Here is a 24,527-nt window from a genome sequence, read left to right as displayed (position 1 = left end):
AATAACTTTGTTCAACAGTGAAATGCAATGCAGACGTGATTTCTGGCCTTGCAGCTGCTGCAATAAAAAAGGACAGTGAGAGAATGAAAGCAAGTGGAGGATAAAAAGCATTTTCATCCCTGAAAGGTCAAGTAGACAGGCAGTTTCACTATAGCTCCTGTCTTTGTGACAATGGTTCTAGCAGAAATTCACTGAACAGCCTTGTGATAGAAATCACAGAGAGGTAATAGTGGAGGTGGAGGAGAAGTGGGGTCTTATGGGAGTTATTTTCCTCATGTTATTGCTGGCTAAGGATTTATGTAATTTGGCATCATAGTCTCTCTACCTTAAATGAAAATCCATTGTGGGTAAAGTTGCTCTGAACTTTACAGTGCTTGCTTGGTGTCTCCAAAAGTATATGAGTGTCTGGAAACAGTTCAATAGTTAGTTATTGTACATCTCAGTCATATGTGGGGTAAAGTGTCAATGCAGTTATATGTTTTTCAAAAGTATTTGCATCATGAAAGATTCTTGGTTGCCCTGCTGCATAAACCAATAGTGACAGGTCACACCACCTAATCATTGCTGTGACTAGTACTGGTATTAAACCTGTGACCTGTGGCGCCTAGCAGCAGAGTGTTAAATAACAATCCATGGTCGGATGTACAGAATCTGACCTGGATTTTGCTTGATTGTTGACAGAGTGCAGTCCAGGTAAATGTCACACAAAATCAAACTTTCTTGTCTGTTGCAGCCTCTCTCACTCCATTCTTTTCAACATGGCTTTGGTATTGATTTAAGGGCAAATGTGGTCTTTGTAGAAGCGTAGTGCCCTGGCAGTTGAGGTTAGATGTGATTTGAATAGAAGGCAATCCTAGTTCAAATAGCAACAGAAAAGCCCTGGGGCAGATCAATCACACTCCTGCATCTGAGACACAATGTGCAAACATAAAGCAGTAGCCAAATATATATTCCTGCTGATATATTAAAATGTCTTCTCAGTAGACTATGTTTCTAGACATATTTGTTGTTTCAAAAACATTCCCATTTAGATTCTAGGATCTCCTTTATTCTACCTCTGCTTCTGATCCCCCTTTTGTCTTATTTAAGTCAAACCAGACAGTGTGACTGATTACATTGCCAAAACCTTAATATCTACTGTAGCTGCAAACATGTATTTAATTTTCAGCAGTCAATTTGAGTTAAAAGAGTTCTGAATAATCATTTAGTTCAACAGGCATATAGCAGGGGGGAAATTAATACTGGGAGAAGTTACTGTTGCTTTTTTCTATTACTCATTTTGTACAGGAAAGCCAAATCAAAACAAAGCTGCACAACAAAACATCTGTGCACCCTATGAACCCTACGTAGGTCTTCATCAATCATAAACAGAGAAGCAAACCAAAATCAAATCATGATAATAAATCCTGTATGTGTAAAGGTACAGTAGTATGCAGATAGTATATAGCAAGGGTACAAAAAAGTACATGTTAAAATACTGAGTTCTTAAACTCACCTACGATAAAAAACCTGATCTTTGATAACCATTCTCGAGTGTTATATGCTATGTAAAAGTCTTAATCTTTTAAGTGCTTCAGATTTTTAATATCAGTTTTTAGAGGGCATCTCAAACCAATATTTGCTCTGACTAGTAGCTCAGTTGTTTGCTTCAAGTTTCTAAAATGGCGTACTGATCATTACAGTTCCTGCTGTTATTTGTGTGGTGAATCTTCCTTCTATCACCATTCTATATGTGTTTTGACTGTTTAAGAGCTCCATTAACAATCTTGTAGCAAGAGGATCAGGACCTCTGTGACCCCCCACAGGAGTGCTGGTCATACTGGTTGTTTAGGTGGTGGTTGTACTGTCTAGTGGGCAGATCCTCCTCCAGCACCCTTCAGGCCTGCCTCCAGCTTCTGGGTCAGGCTGAGACTTTGAAGGCTAGCTGTTGAGATTCAGCAGACAAATGCCTCCTCTAGGGAGCTGACATCATTAGTGTGGAGAGCAGATCCCTGCTCCTCTTCAGCTTCAGCAGGGGAAAGAGAGATAAAGAAAGAAAAGGGATATATAGAGAGGAAGAGTGGAGGGCAGGCTTAAGCAATGCAAGGTCAGGATCGTGGCACAATTACCCTGGCAACATCATGCCCTGAGAGGCCACAGCCCCTGACTTTTCACCCTGCCAAGGTCACCTGGGCGGTCCTCAAGACAGTTAGCCTCCCAGTATTCTCCTGTCACTTCCACATTCACCATTCCCTCCACCTTCTCCTTGTCTTGTTTTTCCAGATATGCCATATGCACTGAGCCTATGGCGAGCATTTCCATGCTGTAGTCATTGTTTTCTACAACTTCGTGTTGTTGTGTATACTGTACGTGTGTTACTACCATCAAGTTGTGCTGTGAAAGTGCCTAATACACATGTACATGCTGTACTTTCCCAATCACGCACACATGCACACCCAAACAAAAGCTCTTATACATGAAGGAGACAAAAGTGACATATTGTGTTTTCCTGGGCACTGGAAGTGGCAGTGTGTCAGTCTGGATAATGTAATGTATGAGTGTTCACTGCTGGAAGGGGAGGCATGGTGAGCACAAACAGAGAACACCACAACAGTGAGACAACTACTTGTGAATATAGGTCATCTTTGGTTTTCTTCATAATGTAAGACATCATGAGCATGGCAACATTGTAGGATAGCCTATGCTGTACTGAAAAGTAAAACGTGAGAGGCATGGATGTTGTTGGATCCATTTTGACGTGGTTGAAATACAAAATTTGCAAAACAACTCAAGATCTTACAATGAATCATCCAAGGCCATACAAATGAGACTGCGAAGTCCTAAAACAGATGTAATGTACTATAGGAATACCTTTGATTTTTTTACTCCAACAGATCCCATATATTCTCTAGATTTTGTATGGGAAAACACAAAATACAAACATAAATTTTAGAGAACCTATGCAGTGATCAGTTAGAAATGTTTATTTACACATACATTCTCATAGTATTATTAATAGCTTTTTAACACATAATGTAGTTGTAACAGCACGTTATTCAGCATGGAATTTAGGTATGACAGCACATAGTATGATGTAACTAAAACAGCTCTGCAGAACTGGGCCTCGCATTTGAGATTAAGACACAGTTCGATAAGTCATGTTAACTTCCCACACTTTTAACTGGCACACATTTACACTTAGACTTTGTTTATCCCCTGGACTTTTCTATGTGTTCCCCAGTCATGCCGGGATGCAGTTTAAAGCTTCATTGGCCTTGCCAATTAGGATGCACAGTGAATCCCTCTGTAAGCTTATTAAATCACTATTATCCCTATTAACACAATGGACATGATCCTCTTCTACCAAATGCATTGTCATTTTATTTAGTGTATATTGTGACAAGCAGCGCCTGTCAGATCATCTATACTTGCACACACACAACACCCCCCCACCCGCCCCCCCCCCCACCCCCACCCCCCACCCCACGCACACACACTTGTGTGGCACACATATAATTGTACACAGGCTCTCACAAATAGCGACGCTTAAATCCCAGCACATGTCAGCGTTTTGAGGGATCATATAGATGCAAATGCAGCCATGTAATTGCACAGGCAGTGGATCTGCACTCTCTAGGCTGGATGCTGTCATGTCAACGGCTGATTCCATCTGCTTTTCATCGTTCATTTTTTTCTTTTCCAAGACTTGATTTCCATACCAGCCCAAAGCTTTAGAATCCTCTCATCTTATCTGTTCTCCTCCTTCCTCCACCGCCTACACCTCCCCTTCCTCCTCCTCAATCTCCTTCGCCTACCTCTTCTCCAAGCAGGAGTGATGGAACTGACAGCAGAGCGGTAGATGTCACAGGTGAACACCGAAATGACAGGGAGAAAGTCTCCTGCGTAGTTATTCATCTTCTCCTTTCCTGCCTTCTTTTTGTAGAATCACCCCACCCTACCTCCTTTGCCTTCAATGCTCTTTCCTTCTTTTCTTGCCTTTTCACTGCATTTTCTGACCTCCCATTACTCTGAGCAGTCTTCATATTTTAACGTGTCAGCTGCTGGGTTTATAGGGATTTAAAACATTCCTTATGCACGTCTGCATATAGAGAAAGATAAAAGCTAGTGTGACGGCAGAGTGATGCACTACCAGTCTACCAATTTGCTGCAAGTCAAAAGAGCAATGATCCTTTGCTTGGAAGAAATGACTTGGCTAGAAGGGACTATGAGGAGGAGGTCTGTGCGAAGACTTTTTTTCTGTGCTCATTATCATGATTTGGGTGATTGTTATGTTGCTTTTGCATGTAAGCCAACTCCTTTTCATTTTGTGCTTTTCTATTTTGGACACTTTTTTTGTATTGCATTACACAAATGAAGAATTTATCTGAAAAGCAATCAATTATTTAAATTGCAATTTTATCTCATATTATGGCATTGTAATGAATACTGCATCTATGACATAAATGTGTACATTATTTAAGTGTTAATATTTGCATGTGTCTGAACAGTGTGAGGTATTTGAACCTTGTTCAAAGCTTGTTTAAAACCAAATACAACATAAAAATGCTACATAATTGTGAAAAAGATAGAAATACCAAATCAATTCCTTCCCTCAGGAAGCAACTCTGTGTCACTGTAAATTGTGAAAATACAAAGGAGAGTTATCTGCTATGCAACAAGGATACCCAACACTATTTAGTACTGCAAAACAATACTCATTTCAATCGAGCAGATATTTTGACTTTGCAGAGCAGGAAAAGCACTACACAAACTGCCCCAGTAAGCCATTTTTGTTTTGAGCCAATCTGCTCAATGCCAGAAAATAAAACACCAAAATGGAATGTAGTTAGGGTTATCAATAACACCTGGGGTCTTTTTTACCCCCAGCATGTCCAAATGACACCTGGCTGTTTGAACTACAGAAACAGGTTTGCCTAACTGTATGTTAAGATTACAATAGGTTAAGAAACATTTTAGCTCCACAAAGTTTTTAACATGCCATAGTTGTTAACATGTACCCTAGGTTAACATGCTAACAGAGAGTGACAATATCCAATATTTGTTAACATATATGTGCTAGGGTAGGTCCTAATTAACATAGAATGATGCCATGTTAACATCCTGTAGCAAGTAACATGCTCATATCTATACTAGATATTACGCAATTACTAGATACACAATTACACCAGAATGTCACATGTATGCTACTGAGCCAACATCAGCGCTGTTAACATACTATAGCTGGTTGTGGCAGTTAACCTATGAATATCAACATAGCCTAGTGCAGACTTTAATAATGAATGTTGGAAAAACACACCATTAACCAATGAAAGTTGAATCTGACCATGTGCCTTTCTTACTTAGGAAATACTGACTTTCCAAACACACATTTAACTAGAGAGCATTGGTCATTTCTGCATTTCATTCAGATGTGGCAGTGCAGGTGCCTACTGCAGGGTGGCTAAACAGACTTAAACAGAGCCAGCCATTCACAACACCTGTAGACAAGACAAAACGGCTTAAATATGCACAACTTTTTTACTCATTAGAGCATCACAGGAACATTGTGCGGCCATAGGATGCCTTGTTAGCATGTATTAAAGGTGAAAGATACTGTTCAGGTGAGCAGTACCAGTGTGCATATTAACCATACAGTGATCGATTAACAGTGCTGGAGAAACACTTTCCAGGACAGAAGCAGTCATGTTTTCAGGTAGTGTTAAAAATGTCGAGGATATATGTACATGGAGATATGAAACAAGGTAATTTACATAAAATACACAAGTGTAGTATATTCACAGATACTGTAAATGTAAGCATTTGAACATACACAAATGCACATACAGATATAGTAGGTATTTAAGTATTTTTAGCACATACAGCATGCACATGCTCCTACCTACCTTTCCCTCATACCTTTCCTTCCCTCCTTTGTCGAATACATAACACTTCCTCCAAAATTTACTGGCAGTGTGTGCTGTGCAAGCATGAGATAACGTCCCAGAAGTTTTCCAAGGGCAGGATGAGTGCTCAGACATCAGAGGGAAGCTGCATCGAGCCGAAGCTGATTCATTACATGTGTTGCATCTGCCTCCTATTAAAAGGCCCAGAGCAATCCGGCTGTCTCTCCTGGTCTCTCTCTCACACTCTGACTCCAAACTACCTCCTGACTCCTTGCCTAGACCTAATTTCTGTCTCAAAAACTCACTCTTTGTGTGTTTTCCCTCTGAGCTTTTCTCCCCACTGATGGTGTGCCTCATCTCCCCGCTAAGTCTTACAAATCACCTCAAATTCCACTATGTAAGTTAAATTAATATAATTGGAACAAAAAGTCTCAAAGGTTAGCACAGTTATTTTTCGTTTAAAGCTGCTGATCCATGTATTATTGTGCCTATATATATTATATATATATATAGGCACAATATATAAGGCAAAAATGAGGTTGTTTTCTTATTTGCTATTGTTGTTTATGCTAAGTAGGATATAATGATGTGGGCCATATAATTGACCATTGTTTTACCACAGATACAGTTTGTTTGTGTTGTTGGATATGTCAATTGCTACGTTAAAGAACTTACACTAAAAATATAGCAGAGATATGGTAATTTAGAAACTATTACACTGTTTGTTCAATACAGAGAAGTGACATGTAAAATGTCCTGTGCAGTACATATCCTTGTAACAATCTTTAATAACCAAATTGAAATGATCCTTTTAAAATATGCTTAAACAAAGGAATATTGGGTATAATATGTTTATGTAATTGTCTGCCAGATAACTTAACTTCCAAATATAGATAGCTCTCCTAGTAAATGATAATAATAATAATAATAATGATAATGAACAGGAAAACAGTGTCAAATCACCTACACCAGAAAAGCAATGTCTATTTATTCAAAAATGAACATAAACACCATAAGTGGTCAGTACAGTTTCTAGTGATCTACATTGTTTTAACAGGTATTAGGATCTGTGCATTATAAGCAAACCTAAGAAGCAGGTGTTTTGGAGAAGAACTGACTGAACTACTGTTGAAATCCAACTTTCACACAATACTATGGCAAAAATGACCTTACTCACTAATCTTATGTTGTAATTGCTGTTGGTCATTGGCAAGTTGTACATTGGTCAGCACAAAAGTAATGACATACTGATCAGGGAAAACTCAACTTTAAAAAGTAATTTCCTTGCCTGATTGAAGAACAGAGTGTGAAGTCAGACTGAAGTTTCAGTTCTCCATCAAGTGTTTTTTTAATCACTTGCTCATTTCCTTTACCTCACAATCTCATCTTCAGTGTTTTAATTATGTTGTGGTGAATGATAGCTAGTTTGAAGATGTGTGTGTTTGGTGGACCTGTTAAAAGGGGCCTTTTTGCAACAAGCATGTCGGCTCCAGCTGATAATTATTTCAGATTACATTAGAGGAAATTAAACATTTCTTAAAGTACGTGTGAGGGTGACAAAGTTATCAAGTGTAGTCGCAGGAGAGAGTGTGAATGTTGCACTTCCAAAAATGTATTTTTTTCAACCGTTAATAAGATTATTTTAAAGTGTTAAAAATAATTAATGGTGTTAAAGCAGTTGAGTAGAACTGCAGTCTTTAGTGCATGGATCAGTTTTACACCATGGTCAGTGGTGAAAAGTGAGTACATTATCAACGCCACAATGATATGTAAAAAAAGACATTCCTTATCATATATACAAACATGATGTGTGAAGTGCTTCACATTGGGTTGATACATGTGATGGAATCTAGTGTTATACTGGTATACACTGTAAAGTTTATCATGAAATAGTAGTCACAATAACTTGTGTATTTGTAATAGTCCTAATACTTGTTCTAAGGATATTTGTATTACATGACCTACATCTGGATTTGCTTAGTATTTTACAGAGAGCTGTGTTTTTTTTGGTGTTTAGCCAACCTGAGAGTTCAAGTTGGGAAAATCTCTGTTAGACATTCTGTCATCTTGACATCTGCCTGGACCGCTGATCAGTACCACCAACAGACTTTTATCAGCTGATAAGAGTGTTTATGCCAGCCTTATCTCTGTCCATTTAAGGGTTATGGTGTTGAGAGTGATAAGTGATAAATCCTTTCCACATGAAGCTGTTGCAGAATCTGTGATTGATGCAGCACACCTATAGTTGTTGCAGTCACAGTGTTGAACAGAGCAAAACACTTTGACCTCTATGTAGGAGGCAACCTTTATCTCACATTTTCAGACCATCAGGAAGATATAATCAGTAATGCGATTGAAATATTGCTATGGTCACAAAAAGAGTTCGCTATTATGCTATAATTCCATCTTGAAAGCTTTGATTTTTTTCTGTGAAGGACTCCATAGTTCTTGTGGTTACAAAGTATTTTATAATGACCCAACATTTAACTGCTTCAAACCTAACATGAAATGCTCAAAAAGGGTTCAAATAATTATGAGAGTATAACACCAAGGCACTTAAACTTTAGGGATATGTTAATTTAGGAAGCACAAGTGATTGTAAATCAGTTTAACCTGCTCTGATGCAAGTGCGAGTGTTGAAAGTGACAAATGCAATAGAGAGGAAAAAGCAAGACAAACCCCAACAGGGGGTTCCTGACCAATTCGTCTCAAGGAGTGCTGGACAGATAGAAGAGATAAAACTCACACAATTGCTTCTTTGTTCAAAGAGGAACTGGAGGAACACTGCGTTAGCCCTACAAAACCAAACTGTCAGAAACACACTCTATGAGGGTGGCATGAGGGCCCAATATCCTCTGTTACGACCTGTACTCACAGCCCAGCACCATGCAGCTTGATTGGCATTAGCCTAAAGAACACCAGAATTGGCAGATCCACCACTGTTGCCCTGTACTTTTCACAGAAGAGAACAGGCTCACAATCAGCACAAGTGACAGGAGTGAAAGAGCCCGGAAACGTCATGGTGAATTTTATACTGCCTGTAACATCATTAAGCATGACCTGTTTGGTGACATGTCAGTTATGGTCTAGGGAAGCATATCCATAGAGGGCCACACAGACCTCTGTGTCATAGCCAACAGTACCCTGGCTGCTCTGAGGACTAGAATGAAATCCTCAGAGCGACTGTCAAACCTTATGCTGGTGCATTGAGCCCTGGATTCCTCCTGGTGCAGGTCAATGCCCGGACTCATGCGGCCACAGTGTGTTAGCAGTTCCTGGATAATAAAGACATTGATGCCATTGACTGACTCTCACATTCCCCTGAGCACCTTTGGGCCATTATGCCTTGGTGTATCTAACATCGCCAAGTACCACTACAGACTGCCCAGGAGCTCACTGATGCCCCGATTCAGGTCTGGGAAGAGGTCTCCTTGGACACCAGCCACAGAATTATCAGGAGCATGCCCAGATGTTGTCGGGAGTGCACACGCAGGGCCATACACAGTTCTGAGTCACATTATGAGTTGCTATGATGAAACTGATCTAGACGAAGATGATGAATCTTCAGTTTTTCACTTTGGTTTTTCAAGATGATTTCGAATACAGCCATCAATGCTTTGATGATTACAGTTTTCATCGACTGTTGTGTTGTTTTGCTCTGAACAAATTACAAAGTGTATATTAGTAAAGACTGTTAATTCTTTCATCAAGTTCTGGTATGTGATTTAAGTAGTTCCTTCCTTTTAAGAGCAGTATATATTACCACTATTAAAATAGTGATGATGATAGGGAGCACCACGCAACCATTGCTCATTTGGACGTTAACTGGTAAACTAATAGCATTAAATGATTTTATTCTGCTGCAACATTAATCATTAGTGTTATAGGTGGCACCTATTTGTCCCCATTACCTTGAAAATACTGCTGTTGATTGAAAGGTCTGCTGAGATAATTACAGCACCGAGAGGTACAGTAGCACACACTTGAAAATGAATGAATAAATCATTCTCTCTCTTACACTCTAAAAGGTTTTGCTGTACACAAGTGCACATGTGGCAGCTTCAGTGGCATGTGCCACAGAATGACGTAGGTTTAATGCAGTTTTGAATGCACCTCTTTTTGAAAGCCAAAGCAACCTTTGACTTGCAAATAATCACGTTGAGTTAAAAAAAATATAGTACAACTTCCTACAAGTGTGCACCATTAGACTTTTTTTTGTTAGCATGTATACATCATTTGTAAAATGCACTCAGTGCTTTCAACACTAATAGTGTACACACAAATTAAAGCTGTTTTCTTCTTGCAGAGCAACAACAGAGGAGGAAGATCTGCATAATTTTAGCTGTAGCAATGTTGAATAAATGTGCTTCACAGCACTGCTCCCTTGCTTTCCCTCCAATAACATCATTAGCTTTTTGACATCTTAGGCCTAATTGTTGCTGTTAGCTGTGAGAAATGCTTACTTTGGAGTAGGAGTCAGGAGGGAGAGGAGGGGGCTGGGGAGCTTCTGCTATAAGGCCTTGTGCTTATCAGTGCAGGGCAGATACTGTTTCCATGGTCCTGGATGACAGTTGAGCTGTGTATGTCTGTTGGATATGGTTGTCAGTGAACCCCCGGGACAGGTGCTGAGGGATGGGTTTGTACTTGGGAGCAGGTGTACCTCCTCTACCCCCCTTTCTCCTCTTTTGCCTTGTTCCCTCTCACCCCCAAAAGGCATATGGTGAGAGTGATTGGAGAGACCTCGGGACCATAGGGAGTGCTCCTCTCCCCAGTTCATCTGTTCCAGACAGGGCCCTGCGGGACACTCAGGCTCTTCTGAAGTCCCAGTTGGCGGGGAATCAGGCCGTGGAGGCAGCTTCGCTTTCATGTTGACTGCTTTGTTACAGTGTTGGGCAGTCGCGGTGGCCGCCCCAGTTAGCTTTACATTGTGCAACCTTCTGCATTGAAAATTTGTGCACAGCAAACATGCTAAACAATTAATAGGTCACACCCTCTAATTTGTTTGTTCCGTACCTCATTTGTAGGCTAGAGTTGTTTTTAATCTGCCAACTCTTGTCATGTGCTGGTGCCATTGTTTGGAATGGAAATACCATCTTGCTGCAATTTTACAGGGTCATATTTGTGAAGCTGTTTACAATTGTGATGTAGCTTTGAGTGCACTAGGAGAGAGAGTTATAGGGGCATTTTAGGCTTTGTATAATATGTGTACCCCTTTTTTATGTGGTCATTTATTATAAGGCGAGTTCTATGAATAATGTATGATTAAAAGGTGTAATGGATACACTGGGACTCGTCAAAATAAAAGCAAAAATCCATTTGCTCTCCCTGTAGTAAATCCACTAGCTTGTCCTTGGGCTAATTTCCAACTTGGGACTTGCTGGGGAAGTGAGTGCATGTCTTGGTAGTGATTTCAAGAGAGGGAGGTGTTGGTTGGGCTGTAAAGTGAGAGAGAGAGAGAGAGAGAGAGAGAGAGGGAGAGAAGAGAGGTAGGAGGAGGAGGAAAAAGTGAAATGAGACATGGCTGAGGAACAAAGCAAAGAACACCTCTTTCTCTTGACATCTCCCTTCTTTGTCTCACTTTCCCTCTGTCCCAGCGTCTTTTCTCTCTATCCTTCCCTCTCTCTCATCTCTGTTTCTTACCATCTTATAGCTCCTTCCCCCTGCCTCCAAGCAGCTGCCACTTCTGAGCCTGAAGAAAATGAAGGCAGATGAATCAATTTGGCCTGTGGCCCTAAAGTGCACTTGTCTGCGCCCCAGCCTGGGCGGGGGGGATAATGAGCCGATAGATTGAGCCCAGCACTGGAGCCCAGCACTGAGCACTGAGGTGCCTTCGCCTGCTGCACCACCCGGCCCTTCTCACATACACACATTCATACATACACACAACACTGATGCCTCCCTGAGAAGCGGTAGCAGCCTGTCGCTGGGTTAATGGGGGTGAGGGTCCTTTGCGCAGGACACTTTTCAGAACAAATTAGAGGAAGGATGTGTATGCATCCTTTTTAGCCCTCCCTTCCCTGTATTGCCCCACATCTCCTTCTCACTGTGCATGGGAAGCCCAGAGAGGAGATTAGAGAATCGTACTGCTGAGCAGAAGAACATCAAGACAGCTACAAAGTAAAGAGTGTTTGGGGGGAGGGTAAAGTCCAAGATCCAAGGGTAATGAGGATTGACACTGGGACAAGGCTGAGGCACAACCTCCCTGAGTGCTGTTGACAGGTGACAGCAGGCAACAGAGTGACTAGTCAGAGTGAGAGGAGCTGGAGCAAGGAAAGGATAAGCGAGGTCAGCACTAACAGCTTCTCTTATTTAAGGAGGAAAAAGGTGGTAGACTGCCCAGCCAACTGATGCCCCTGAAAACCTCCTGCAAAGAGAAGGAGGGAGGATCAAAGGAGCAAGACAAAAAAGCATCACCCACCAGCCTCTAGCCAGCTCCCTGCTGACAGGCTGTAGATTGATCGACATTGCAAAGAGAGCGAGGAAGAGTGAAAGCAAAAACAAAGTTAGTCAAACCAAGCATGTACTGATGCGAACCACTACTGTCTCCACAATGCCGTGACTGGCAGGTGGGGGGATGGGGAGAGTTGTGACTCACCAAGGGTTAGAGTAGTATAAATGAGCAGACCCAAGTCGGCACTACTCAACTTGGGGGGAAATTAAGATGCTGGAGGGCCCTTTGAAGATAATTAAAGAGCACAGAGCGGCAGCCTCCAGAGAGCGACTGCAGACATGTTCAATACCGAGACTAATGGAGCTAATTTCCAGTACATTATTCATGTAAAACACAGGCTCTTGCTTAGCAGTTTTTTTTTTTGTTTCTTCTATCTGTCGTATTTAGTCAAACTGTCCCCTCCCCACACACAGATTAATCACTTTCACTTGCTCTTTCAGCCTGATTAACCTTGCCTCGATCCTGCATGAGTTTAACCCCAATTTTAAACAATCCACAAAAAACATCTAACACCATAACTTCCTAAAACAGCCATGTGACCAAAGCCTGCTGCATCAGGACTTCCCAGAGTGCATTTCAAAAGGATTAGCTCAAGTGGAATGGAAAGGCATTATGACCTTGGACTGTGTCACCAAAAGCAACCAATCACATCTTCGTAGAGATCATTAGCCCTGCCCTCAAGCTCACTAACTTGTCATTTAACATTAATGAGAAGACAAGAAATAAAAAAACAACACATGAAAGCTGTACAGTTGGGAGCTTAGGTCCAATTAAATACCTCCCCAGACAGGAAATTAGTCCCTGCCTTAATCACAGGCAGTCAGGGTTGCTAAGCTTTTGTCAGAGTTGGTGAATTCCTGCCTAAATCAATTGTGCTCCTGTCCTGTTGAACAGCAGCTCAGGGTACAGTCCTTGCACATTGCATCATTAACCTAATTAGACTCTATGCTCTGATCAATAGCCAAGTTGATTGCTGACTGGGAAATGTTACTGCAGGCCCCAGAGGAGACGGAAACACTATAGGCACCTTCAGAAATTTGTCAGCAATGCTGATGCTGGGTAAACAAAGTAATCAACTTCTGCACTTGAAGGCGACATGACTGTACAATTGTACCCCGATGCTATGTCTCTGCCTCCATGCCTGCCTGCCAAGGTGAATTTCTCTCTTTCTGCTCTCCTTGAGAGAAGGAAATCATAAAGGCCACCATCTATTTTGAGATTCAAGGACTGATTAGGCTGACAGCTAGTCGAGAGAGCGAAGCAGAGGGAAAGGTGGAAGTCAAACCTGATTAGGCCCACCTGCCAGGTTTCTCTTCCTCCCATCTCTACACCCTGATTGCTCGGCTGCAGCTCCCCCTCGCTACTGCACCACAATCACCCCACCCCACCCTCATCCTGTCACTGTTGACCTCAGCACACTGCTAATGCCCCTTGGCCAATCAGCATGCTTGCCCTGGCAGCAGCAGGGTAATTAAAAGGGAATTGTGTCTACTTGGCATGTGAGCTGGTGGGTACGAGGGTAGACAAACACTCTCTCTCTACTGCCTTGCCTCCCTCCCTTTCTCCCAGCCAGGTGGTAGCGTACAGGACCTGTCAGATTAGCTGATGACCCTTTTAATTCTAGCCCAGCCGGGGGCCATAATTGATATTTACCGGGAAAGGTTAATTGTAGCAGTGATCTGCTTAAATTACAGTGGAGATCAGGAGACCGGGGCCAGCCACCGTGCGCACCACCAGGGGAGCTGCTATACGCACACTGCTAGTCAAATGGATTACACCCTGCGGCCATAGCCACTGTACTCCAAGGTGGGGAAGCAGCATGAGACATTGTGATTGGCCAGTGCTGCACCAGCTCAGAGCCTTCTTTGCTGAGCTTGCCAACCTCCCATCTGGCTGGGAATTTGGATGCAGGCCAACCTTTGGTCTAGATGGCCTGCAATAAAACAAGCCATCGATGTTGGTTACTGTGTTAGGGTTACTGTGATGTAGGTGGCTGCGTGCACTTACTGGCATTGGTAAATTCACGCTGCTAGAAGCTGACATTTTGCTCCACAATTAGATTTTTTAAAATTATTTCGACCATTGCCATAACCATAAAAAAACATAAGTAAAGAATTTTCTTTTTTTGGAAATGATGTAATGATAATGGTAGAGGTTTTTATTGTCTGCTTATGTTTTTCACATTTTTTATTATCAATATGCCAAGTTGTGAGGGAGTGGAGTGGATGGGTTTTAGACCAGGGGTTCTTAACCTTTTTGACCTCAGGGCCCAATTTTCCCAATGCAAAGTGGCCCGGGGCCCATTCAAATATTAACACTTTCATTTCAGTTGATCCGAGTCTTGGTTTGATTTGTATTTAATAACTAAATCAAGTCCACTTAAGGTTTAACAAGCTAAAACCTTGTGAAATAAATTATATGATACACTGTGATCATCTGAAAGACAATTATTTTCTATAGTGTATGTAAAATTGCACATACAACAGCATTGAACAGGCTAGCAATTATAACAAATCAAGTTGCTACAAGAACAAATATAAAGGCTCAAGTCAAGCTTATTAACACATAAATCAGAATTCCAAAAATATTTAGATACTCTCAAAAAACTGAAGAGAAATTCTGATAAATAAAATTCTGTGGTAATAAAATAAATACATTTAAAATAATAAAGGTTTCAAATTAAATAAAAAAACTGTAAATGAAATTTAAATAAAGTGTAAATGAAAATATTGCCTTATAACCTGCTGATGAATTTGACAATTTAGCAGTCATAATTTTTGCTTTCTTAGTCTGCGCTACACGTCTGGCTACGAGGTAGCCGTCCCTCAAAGCACATTTAGCGTCGCCAGTCAGTTACACGATAGATCTTCTCTGTATCTGAAGCCCATTTTCTTTTCTCTTGAAAAAATCAACCGGCTTTCCAACTAGCTTTGGATGTTTGGTTTCTAGATGCTGCCTTAATCTTGAAGGCCTCAGTGCTTCGTTGGATAGCGTTAGCGCACACTCAATGCTCTGGGCTCTGCCTCACTACCTCCATTCCATTCAAAGAACTTTACAAAGTCAGGGTTGTACTTGCGCACAAATTTAGCCTTCAAAGAGGGGTTAGCACCACTTGCATCTTCATTTTTTTGTTTTAAAAACTTCTCCATATCTTCAGCCAAAAGTTTGCAGCTGACTTCTTCTGCTGCTGCTTATTGGATTATGTTAAAACTGGCTGACGCCTCACTACCAACAAGTGGTGGGAAGCTGCATTGTGGTCCCGAGGCTCTCGCGGCCCACAGGTGCAGAGCTGAACGTTTTTTGTGGCCCACTAGTTGCATTCTTGGGCCGCGGACCCATGGTTAAGAATCACTGTTTTAGACAATATTCAGCGATTCTTACTGGTTTCTACACATTATAATTTTTTTCTACTGCATGTAGGCCAAAGCTAGGCATGAAATACAAAACTACAATCTAATGCTTGAGTTTATGTGTTCATGTCATAAATATGTATGGAATAACACCATTTTATGTTCAAAATCAGGATAAGAAGAACCCTCTGTCTGAGGGTGCTGACTGGCAGATTTACAGCCAATTAATGACATTGATAAAAGAAATCTGTTCTTTAAATCAGTCAAAAAAAACACAGTCAAGGTCTGGTTTGCTACACTGATGATGCGACATTCCCTTTGCTGGATGGTATGACTAGCCTCAGTGGATTGAGGTTTGGGGTTGCAGGTGTTTTTGTTACAGAAAGTCCTGCTTTGCATTTAGTCAAAGCATAAACTGACATTGATCTGTGACATACACGTTGACTTTATGTTTTCCTCAGGTTAAGAATAGAAGGGCCACAGCCCATTGAAAGTCAGTTGAAGCAATTGTAGTTATGTGGTATTAATTTGCACAGCTGCCCATTGCTCCCAGTGAGTGACAGAAAATAGGATGATATCAGGAGCATGAAACATTGTCCTACTGATTGTTTTGTTTTGCAGTGTCCAAACAGTTTTGGCCCACATTGGCTGTGTCAGATTTATAGCTAAAAACACCAATATCCCTAGAAAATATACCCATGAACCCTAAAACACAAACTTGGTCATCTATAATCAGTCATTCAAACCTTAATATATAATATATAATAAATATAATATATATAATATATATATTATATATAATATATATAATATATAATTCAAACACCTTCAACTGCTTGTTGTTTTAACAAAAAAAAAACAAAAAAAACAGGTGAATTACCAACTCTGAAAGTGCTATAGTAGTAGAATAAAATTGGATTTTTTTTTTCTTTTTCACTTTGCGGATCATGTGCAGCCATAGCCATCTCATTTCAGTAAAGTATGAAGTTAAATGCAGTCAACATTATTCTTAGTTTATCAAGGATTTATTATTATTACAGCTTAGTTCATAGGCCACTTTATGAGGCTTATGAATGCCAAACACTTTCTCAGGTCTTATGGATAATAACAGTTTGCTTTGTTGCAGTACAGGGTGAACCTAAAGCATGTTTGGTAATTTCTGAGTAGATTTTTGCAGTAGCACTTGAGTGCATCATGGGAAGAGATTGTTTAAATCATTCCCTTCCCATTTACCATGAAATGCTAATGTCACTTTGACAAAAATGATATCAAACATTATGTTCACTGCTATTATGTGGCACATTTAGCTCTAGGCAAGATAGTTTTTAAGACTAGAAAATACACAAAATCCAACTAACATCATGGTGTTATATGGAAAAGGTTTACCATAATATAAACTTCATCTCATTTGTATTAAACTGGAAAATCAACAGTGTCATTCCCTTTTTATATATGACAATTTAATCTTACTCAATACCATTTTATAACAGTATTACTCTGCAGTGATTTATAGATTTTTGGGATCATATATAATGCCTGTCAAATATCTGAGAAGTATCCTTAAATCACGGCCTCTCAGCTACATTGCTTAGCTGTGAGTATGATGGTTTGGATCATAGGGTAAGAACATTATTTGAAGATGTTTTCTTGTGTCCGATGCAGATCAAACCTCTGGCACTACGTCCAGTGAAAGTCAGTGAGGACGAGACGGTTCAGGAGCTCAGCCGACCACACAGGAGCAACTCCAAGGAGCAGCTCAGTGAGGTGAGACGTTGGATGAGACCTTTTCTCTTTTCACAGACCTCCTATAGAGAGCCAAGCTATCGACTTTCAGAGGCCAAAGCAGGGGCCCCCTGAGGTGGGAGGCAGACAATGTAGCATTGAGGCTGAGTTTTCTGGGCAGCTGGTGCAGTAGCTCCTGCTGTTTCCAGCTCTCACCTCATAAATCCCCTGTGCCTTGGGAGAAAGGCAGCACATAGACAGGGAATGATTAGGCCAGTCACACAGCATCATCTAGTTGGTCTGGCATTATTTTAAGCATGACACGGTTAAATGTAGACATGACCTAACGCGGTTCCGCCAGGTGTGGGCTGACCTTGGTGATCCCAGAATGGAATGAATTAAAGAAACTGTTCCAATTATCGCGGTGCCGGCATCCATATGCCAGCCAGTTTAGAGGATGAGTAGGTGGCAAAGAAAAATTGAGGCCAGGCATTGGTTCAGCAAAAGGGATGAAATAATGCAATTTAGATACAGGGGAAGTAATGAGAATTTATGCAAAATCCCAAGTGGCTCATTTTAAATGAATGTAGAAATATGCTTCCTAACTAATGCCTGTCAAGCAGGCCTCCCAAACCTAACTAAATTCAATCAGACTGTTTATTTAGCTGACGAAAGCAGGAGGAGAGAATGAGAGAGAAAGAAGAGGAAGGAAAACATGCAGCTTCCTTTTCCAGCAGGGAAAAAAATGATGGAAAGAAACGGATTTTAATGAACTTATTGAATACATTGTTTTAAGCTATTCAGTATTCAAATTCAAAATCCAGCCTATTGAAAAATAAGAGAAATCACCCAGCCTAATTTTTCCCATCTTCGTCCTCTTTTTTTTCTAAGCATGTTTTTGTCTTCCCCCACTTCCCCTCTCACTGTTTTCTTGAATTTGTGTAATAGGCTGTCTTTTAATGAAAAATTCAAAAGGAAGAGGCAGGCTTGTCAGATAAAAACACGAGATTGGTTGACAGCTCTGAAGGATATTTGACAAGCACTGAGAAGGAGGGGCCACGGATGAGGGGTGGTGGTATAGAGAGTGAGGGTGGGAGTGGTGGAGGTGGTGATTGTTACAGTGATTTGGGGGGTGGGGGCACTATTGAAAACTGAACACTGTTCTCGCCAACGGTGTTAGATGTGGCATGTTTCTAATCTCCACATAAATGGTGCACAGACACTGATCATCGAAGCCATTTTTATCAATCGCTCTCCCACTCTCCAGCTTTACTTTTCTATTTCTCTCTGTGTATGTGCTTCTATCTGCTGGCTGTTGTATTTCAGCCAGTGAAGACCTGCACAACACACCCACAACACAGTCTCCCCTGTATTTCTTATTTTTTCAGCTCCATGAAATCTCTGCCACCGCAATGAGAGCACTGCTAATTTTCGGAAAATGTGCTCCACCACATCAAAGTGGCTTCCCAGCTTTAAGAGCTCTTAACTAATGATGCCGTGTTGACAACGAGTAAAATGGATTTCTCTTGTCTTACCGCCAAAGGAAATAGAGACAAATGTGAAATGTGGATGCGCCTGCCTGCCTGTAAAAACAGTCATGCATCAATTTGGGAGCAGGGGGTGAAAAAAATGCAGGAGGTGCTGTTTGTTCATTGCCATGGTTGCATCTTTATCTGTTTATTTTGACTAGGTAATTGTGCCTGTGGTGCAGCGGGGCCCAGGCACTAAGCCACATAGGGATTAGGGAAATGTGAGGTTGTGGAGGGGGAGGGTTCCACAGCATCTGTGTCCCATGGAGGAGAGGGCGACAGTTGTGGTACTGTCAGGGTCTCTAACACCCTCCTTTATCCACCCACATGCACCCAAAACCACCCACCTACCTGATGTTCCTGCCTCAGAGGGTATAGATGTTCACATCTTTGTCATGCTCTAGCAAGCGCTGATTGGCCTGCCTCTTGGCCTCCTTGCAGTGACAAAAACCAATAGTCTGGGTTGGGAGAAGATGGACTGGACCCTCCCCTCTTGTCGCCATGTTTTTCCTTTTTCTTTCTTTTTTTTTTTTTTGGAAGGAAAGTGGAGGAGGGGGCATGGAAATGGGGAGAGGATTAGGGGGCGGATTTAGCAACATTTCTCTTCTCTGGGGCTGTTTAGTTAACCCTTAAATGCCACCAGCATACGCCCCATACATCTCACCACCAACCACCATAACCACCACACACACACGCACACTCATCCTCCTCCCCCACACTCCCTCTCTGGGGCGGGTTCTTAAATCCTTTTGAAGTCCTAAGCGCTGCAGAAATCCATTGAGAGCCATGTATAATGGCTTTTAAGAGAGAGTGTTTAGCTGTATGCCGACCCTATGGCTTATGAACCGCTGGCATTTTAATGGATCCCCCCTTTCCCTCCCCTCTTTTCCTCCCTTCACCGGCACTAAATCCAATGGATTGTCCCTCATTATCATTTAAATAAGCCTCTATTTCTACTCAAAATGCTCCAAGTTGAATGAACTCTACATAGTAAGGCTAATTCCAAATGGCCTTGGCCTCCCACCACCTATGCACATATGCACTCACACACAAAAACACATGCATATACACACACATTTAAGTGCGACCACATTCTCACTGGAACACACTTTTGGCCTTCTGTATGCACAGATTCTGCCTTCTGTGCAGTTCTTCCTCCCACCTTCTCTGGCCTTCTCTCTGGTTGCAGTAGTAAAGGGAGCAGAGGGGTTGAGCAGAGTGAGAATAGCCTTTTGATTCCTGCAGAGCCTGCTTTCCGGTTCGCGGCAGGACTCCTCCCTAATCGTCACCACAGGAGCCGTCCTGCGAATCAGAGGAGCACACAGGCGTTGATGAGGGCTGAGGCCCAGAGCAGGTGTGGGAGAATGGATGAGGGACATTGGGAGGGTGCAAAACAAGAGAGGCAGTGGCGATGATGGTGTGGGGGAGGTCGTTTGGATTGAAGGTGGACCCTATGGATCAAATTGGTCTAGCAGAAAAGTCCCCTCCAGAGACTGAGGGGGGGAGAAATTGCCAATCTAGAAAGAGGAATAAAAGCAGTGGAAAGTGGAAGTGGAGGGAGGGATTTAGAGATTGGTATTTGTGCAGGGCGCTGACAGACAGAGCCAGAGAACAGAACAAAACCCAGCTTTTTCTGTCTCCATCCTGTTCTTGTTCAGCATTTATAGAACTGCATTACAAAACACAGGAGGAGTTTGATGGTCCAAAACACCCCCTAAAATGCATGAAGTGATTTTTATCCTGAGTACAAGACAGTCTGATATAACATAACAAAAAATGTTTGTTTGGTTTGGTTCCAAAGTGTGACAGACACAATTTTGAAAAAGATTAGACAAAATGTAATTATTACAGTTTATATTGTTTTTTTATACTAATTGTTCAATGAAGAAAGTGACATGATGAATTTATGTTTATTGTGGATGTATATATTTTATGCAAATTCTATATACTAAAATATCTGCTGTTATCTACAAATGCCTGTTGTTATACTTGTGTATAATAATTTTATTTTTGGCACAAAGCAAATATTTGGAAATTATAAGATGGTGGCTAACTATCCTGTCTATGTCAGAGCCCGTCAAATCTCGCAAACTACAAACTGTTGCTCCCTAGTAAGAGGATGAGGTCGAGAAACTAAAATCTCTTATTTCACTTCATGTATTTGCAATTTCACTTGTAGTTGCGTTTCTCAATGTAAAACTCTTGCAACATTCATGTGTATGAATGTGTGTCCATATTTTAACAGTATTTGTTCATTATACACAGGTCTCCTGAAAAATATCATATTATCAAAAGACTACATCTTTAAACAAAATGAAATGAAATTAAAAATCAAATCAAATTCAAAAAGATGGTGATATAACAATGGGTGGATATATAATATAACAAAAATAATATTGATCATTAATCATACAATTGTCTAAAAAGTATCCTTGGTATCCGAGAATCTGAGTTATTCTTAAGGAATGTATATACGATTCACACTGCACTTAAAATTAATTGACATAGACTTTGTATGACTACAGTAAATCACTTTAATTATAAGTTTAACAATAATGAAAGTGTATTTTTATGACAAATCAAGTCTCAGCAGGACATGAGTGATTGTTGTAGAGTTGCTCAGCTACCCCATGTATGGGAGTGATGTGTGCAGGCGGGGGTTACATGGCAGGGCGGGTAAAAGGTTAACGTGAATATTGATATTAAAGCGGCGCTGCTTCATCATGTCTATGTCAGCGAGTGAAACGCTCCTTAAAGGTCATCCCTGTTCTCCTTTCTCTCCCTACAGAGTTCTACTCACTCGCTGTCAGGCCGCGGCTACTCGGTAAGTGACATTTTCATGCTTCATAGCTTTACGGCAGAATTACAATCTCCAACGACCTGCTTTATGGCCCCAGCGCTCGACATTTTAATTATGTTAAATAGAGTAATGGAGAAATCATGATATTAGGAACATTAATTCTGGCTGACTGACTGATTAAATTGCGAGAAGGTGTCCTGCACTACCTTGGCGAAAAGAGCCTAGTTTTATTGGCATCGATCAGCACCATTCACTAGTGCTGCAATTTGGCTGTCAGCGTTTTATGTCTTCCTCTAGTGACTGTCAATGGAGGATCCTTTTGCTCACATATCTGACAGTATGCCTAAAAGCCTTTTAAAGGCCCTTTCATCTATTCAATAAATACATACAATAAATAAATACAACTTCTCACCAGCAGAGAAATGGCTATACATTTACACTTTTAGGACACCCACAACCCTTAAACATATCTTATGATTTTTTTGGCACTATGCATTAATATGAGTCAGTGAGATGGTCTTTATCATAGCACATGTAGAGTGCTGTTCAAGGTAAATGTCCTCGAGAGGTTGCCTTGGAAAACATCAGCCCAATCCTTTCAAACATACAGTAGCTCAATTGTCAGCTCAGGACTATTTTTATCCCTTGAAAGCATCTGTTGCCTTGCCCCAGTGCGTTTTTGAACCATAAATTTGTGCTCTTCCCCTCCCATTGTTTCAATGATGTGTCTAGTCTCTGGGTAATAGAGACAGCGGTCGTCCTTTATGTCCTCTGCTTAAAGGGAAACTCATATGAGGAACATTCTTTAAAGTGTGCTACTTTTAGCTGATGAGTGGCATATGGCAGTTCTTATTGCAGCTTGGAAGCAATCATCCAGACAAACAAAACAACTATAAATGGTTTGTCATCGTTAATCTGCCTCAAAGGACTGCAGTTAAAGCGCTGAACAAAGCTTAACTTCAAAAGACATTGATCTCTGTGCGATCTTTTTTTTCTATTTTGTTTTAATAGAACATGTCACATTCCTATTCCCCAGTGGCCACATACTCACAGATGGATGAAAACAAACAAGACCTTCCAAAAAAGCTTGTGGAGCCCTTTGGCTCGAGCTGTCAGTTTGAGTCGGCAGAGAACGAGGCCTTCTCTTTATCTGAAAGGAGGAAGGAGGGAGTAAGAGAGAAAGAGGGCAGAAATGGAGGTGGAGGGGTCTTGGTGGTGGTGTGGTAGCGGGGGCATTGTGCAGGCAAAAAAAGTCCAGTAACGAGGGCAGGAAGTTTCAGGTTGTCTGGCTCCCCTCTCTGGCTATGCTGTGGTGCTATCTGCAGCATTTGTAGCCTCTGGGCACCTCCTGGGTGCTGAGCTCTGACTCTCAATCTGCTCTGCTGCCAGGTCTGCTTGATTTCTGGGGTCTCTTTATCTGTAAGTGCTTCAGGCTTTACAGTATGATGGTTTCGGAGGGGATGAGGGGCGGGGGTCGTGGGGCTCCAGGGAACTGCAAATCCGAGGGTGAGCGGGTATGGGAGGAGGAGGAGGATAAGGAAAAGGCCAGAGGCTGCATAGAATGTTATAGCTGCAGGAAGAGGAAGAGAGAGGTTATGTATGTGGGCGGAGGACTGGTTGTAGGGTAGGGAGGGGTGCGGGAGGGTCAATCAAGCGGGCACAGTTGTGCAGTTAGCGCCACTGGCCACCAATAGCACGGATGTGGCTATCTGCTGGTTGGCCCATGGCACTGATCACCATCTAGTGCTTTAGCTCTCCACAAACAATCAAAAAATGAAGCCAGTAGATGAGGTCTGGTTATCTGCCACAAGGCACAGAGACGTAGAAAGGGCAATCTCTCCTGACAGTTTGTTTTCTATTTCTATGAGAGATAATGCCTCTTCTTGTTTATGTCTCCATATGTCTCTGTTCCTGTGCTGCCTGCCAGGCTTGAATAGAATTTGAATGGTTTACACGAAAATGTAAAGGAAGTTTGTGGGCTCTAGTGCCAGACTCATAAAAAGGGAAATTGGCATCACAATTGAAGTGTTTTCAAAATGTATAAAATGTTTTGGCTGTGAAATATCAAACACATTGCCTGCTGATTTAAATCATCAAGTAGTATATCTGCACATAAAACGGCTGCAAATATTATAAATGCAAGTCATGTGTGTCTTTGTCAGTCTGTTATAATCTCACTTTTCTTGCTACATTGTTGGTTAAATCTCAAAACTAAAAAATAGGTAACAGCTGCATCACTGAGTGACAGTTACAAAGTTTGCTATCCATATTTTAAATCCATATTTTCAAGTATTGATAGTGCTTTGAGTTTGTATCTACCGGATTGCACACTGTGCTGTCAGTCATGTGGGTTTCTGCAGGCAAAATAAAGCTGCTTAAGCCTGATAATTTTTGCTGACATGCAATGCTTTTACATTTGAGGATTTTAGCGGCAAATGATTGCAGAAAAATGCATGGATGGCTTTTGTTTTTGCAGGATTCAACACAAACAATAGAACACTAAAACTCTCATTACTCGCTATATGCAGTGCATACAATAACAGCAGTTAAGTAGTTTAAGTGTCGGCAAAGAATTCGTTCAGTTTATAGACATCATGATATCAGACAGTTGGTGTAATTTTGATCAATTCCACAATAAATATTCAATGAACCACATCATGCCATATGTAACTGGTTGAGTTAATGTTATTGCCATTACAACACATTATAATTTCTTTGGTGAGCTTGGAGTGTAATACAGAGAGACATACAGTAGCACTGTCATGTAAACAAAGCACAAATATCAAAAATTAG

General features: G+C 41.3%; 1 protein-coding gene across 8 annotated transcripts in view; it reads left to right on the top strand.

Annotated features, from left to right (window-relative positions):
• Window positions 1–24,527, top strand: part of fbrsl1 (fibrosin-like 1) — a 265,854-nt gene that overhangs the window by 98,050 nt on the left and 143,277 nt on the right. For all 8 annotated transcript variants that reach the window (XM_026320781.2, XM_026320776.2, XM_026320775.2 and 5 more), the window contains exons 3-4: window positions 17,346–17,447; window positions 21,723–21,758. In XM_026320781.2, the coding sequence (XP_026176566.1) occupies window positions 17,346–17,447; window positions 21,723–21,758 (138 nt within the window). The remainder of the gene's footprint in view (window positions 1–17,345; window positions 17,448–21,722; window positions 21,759–24,527) is intronic.

This window comes from Mastacembelus armatus, chromosome 9, assembly GCF_900324485.2.
Source record: "Mastacembelus armatus chromosome 9, fMasArm1.2, whole genome shotgun sequence".
In the NCBI taxonomy this organism is placed as follows: domain Eukaryota; kingdom Metazoa; phylum Chordata; class Actinopteri; order Synbranchiformes; family Mastacembelidae; genus Mastacembelus; species Mastacembelus armatus.
This window is presented reverse-complemented; position numbering and strand designations above follow the sequence as displayed.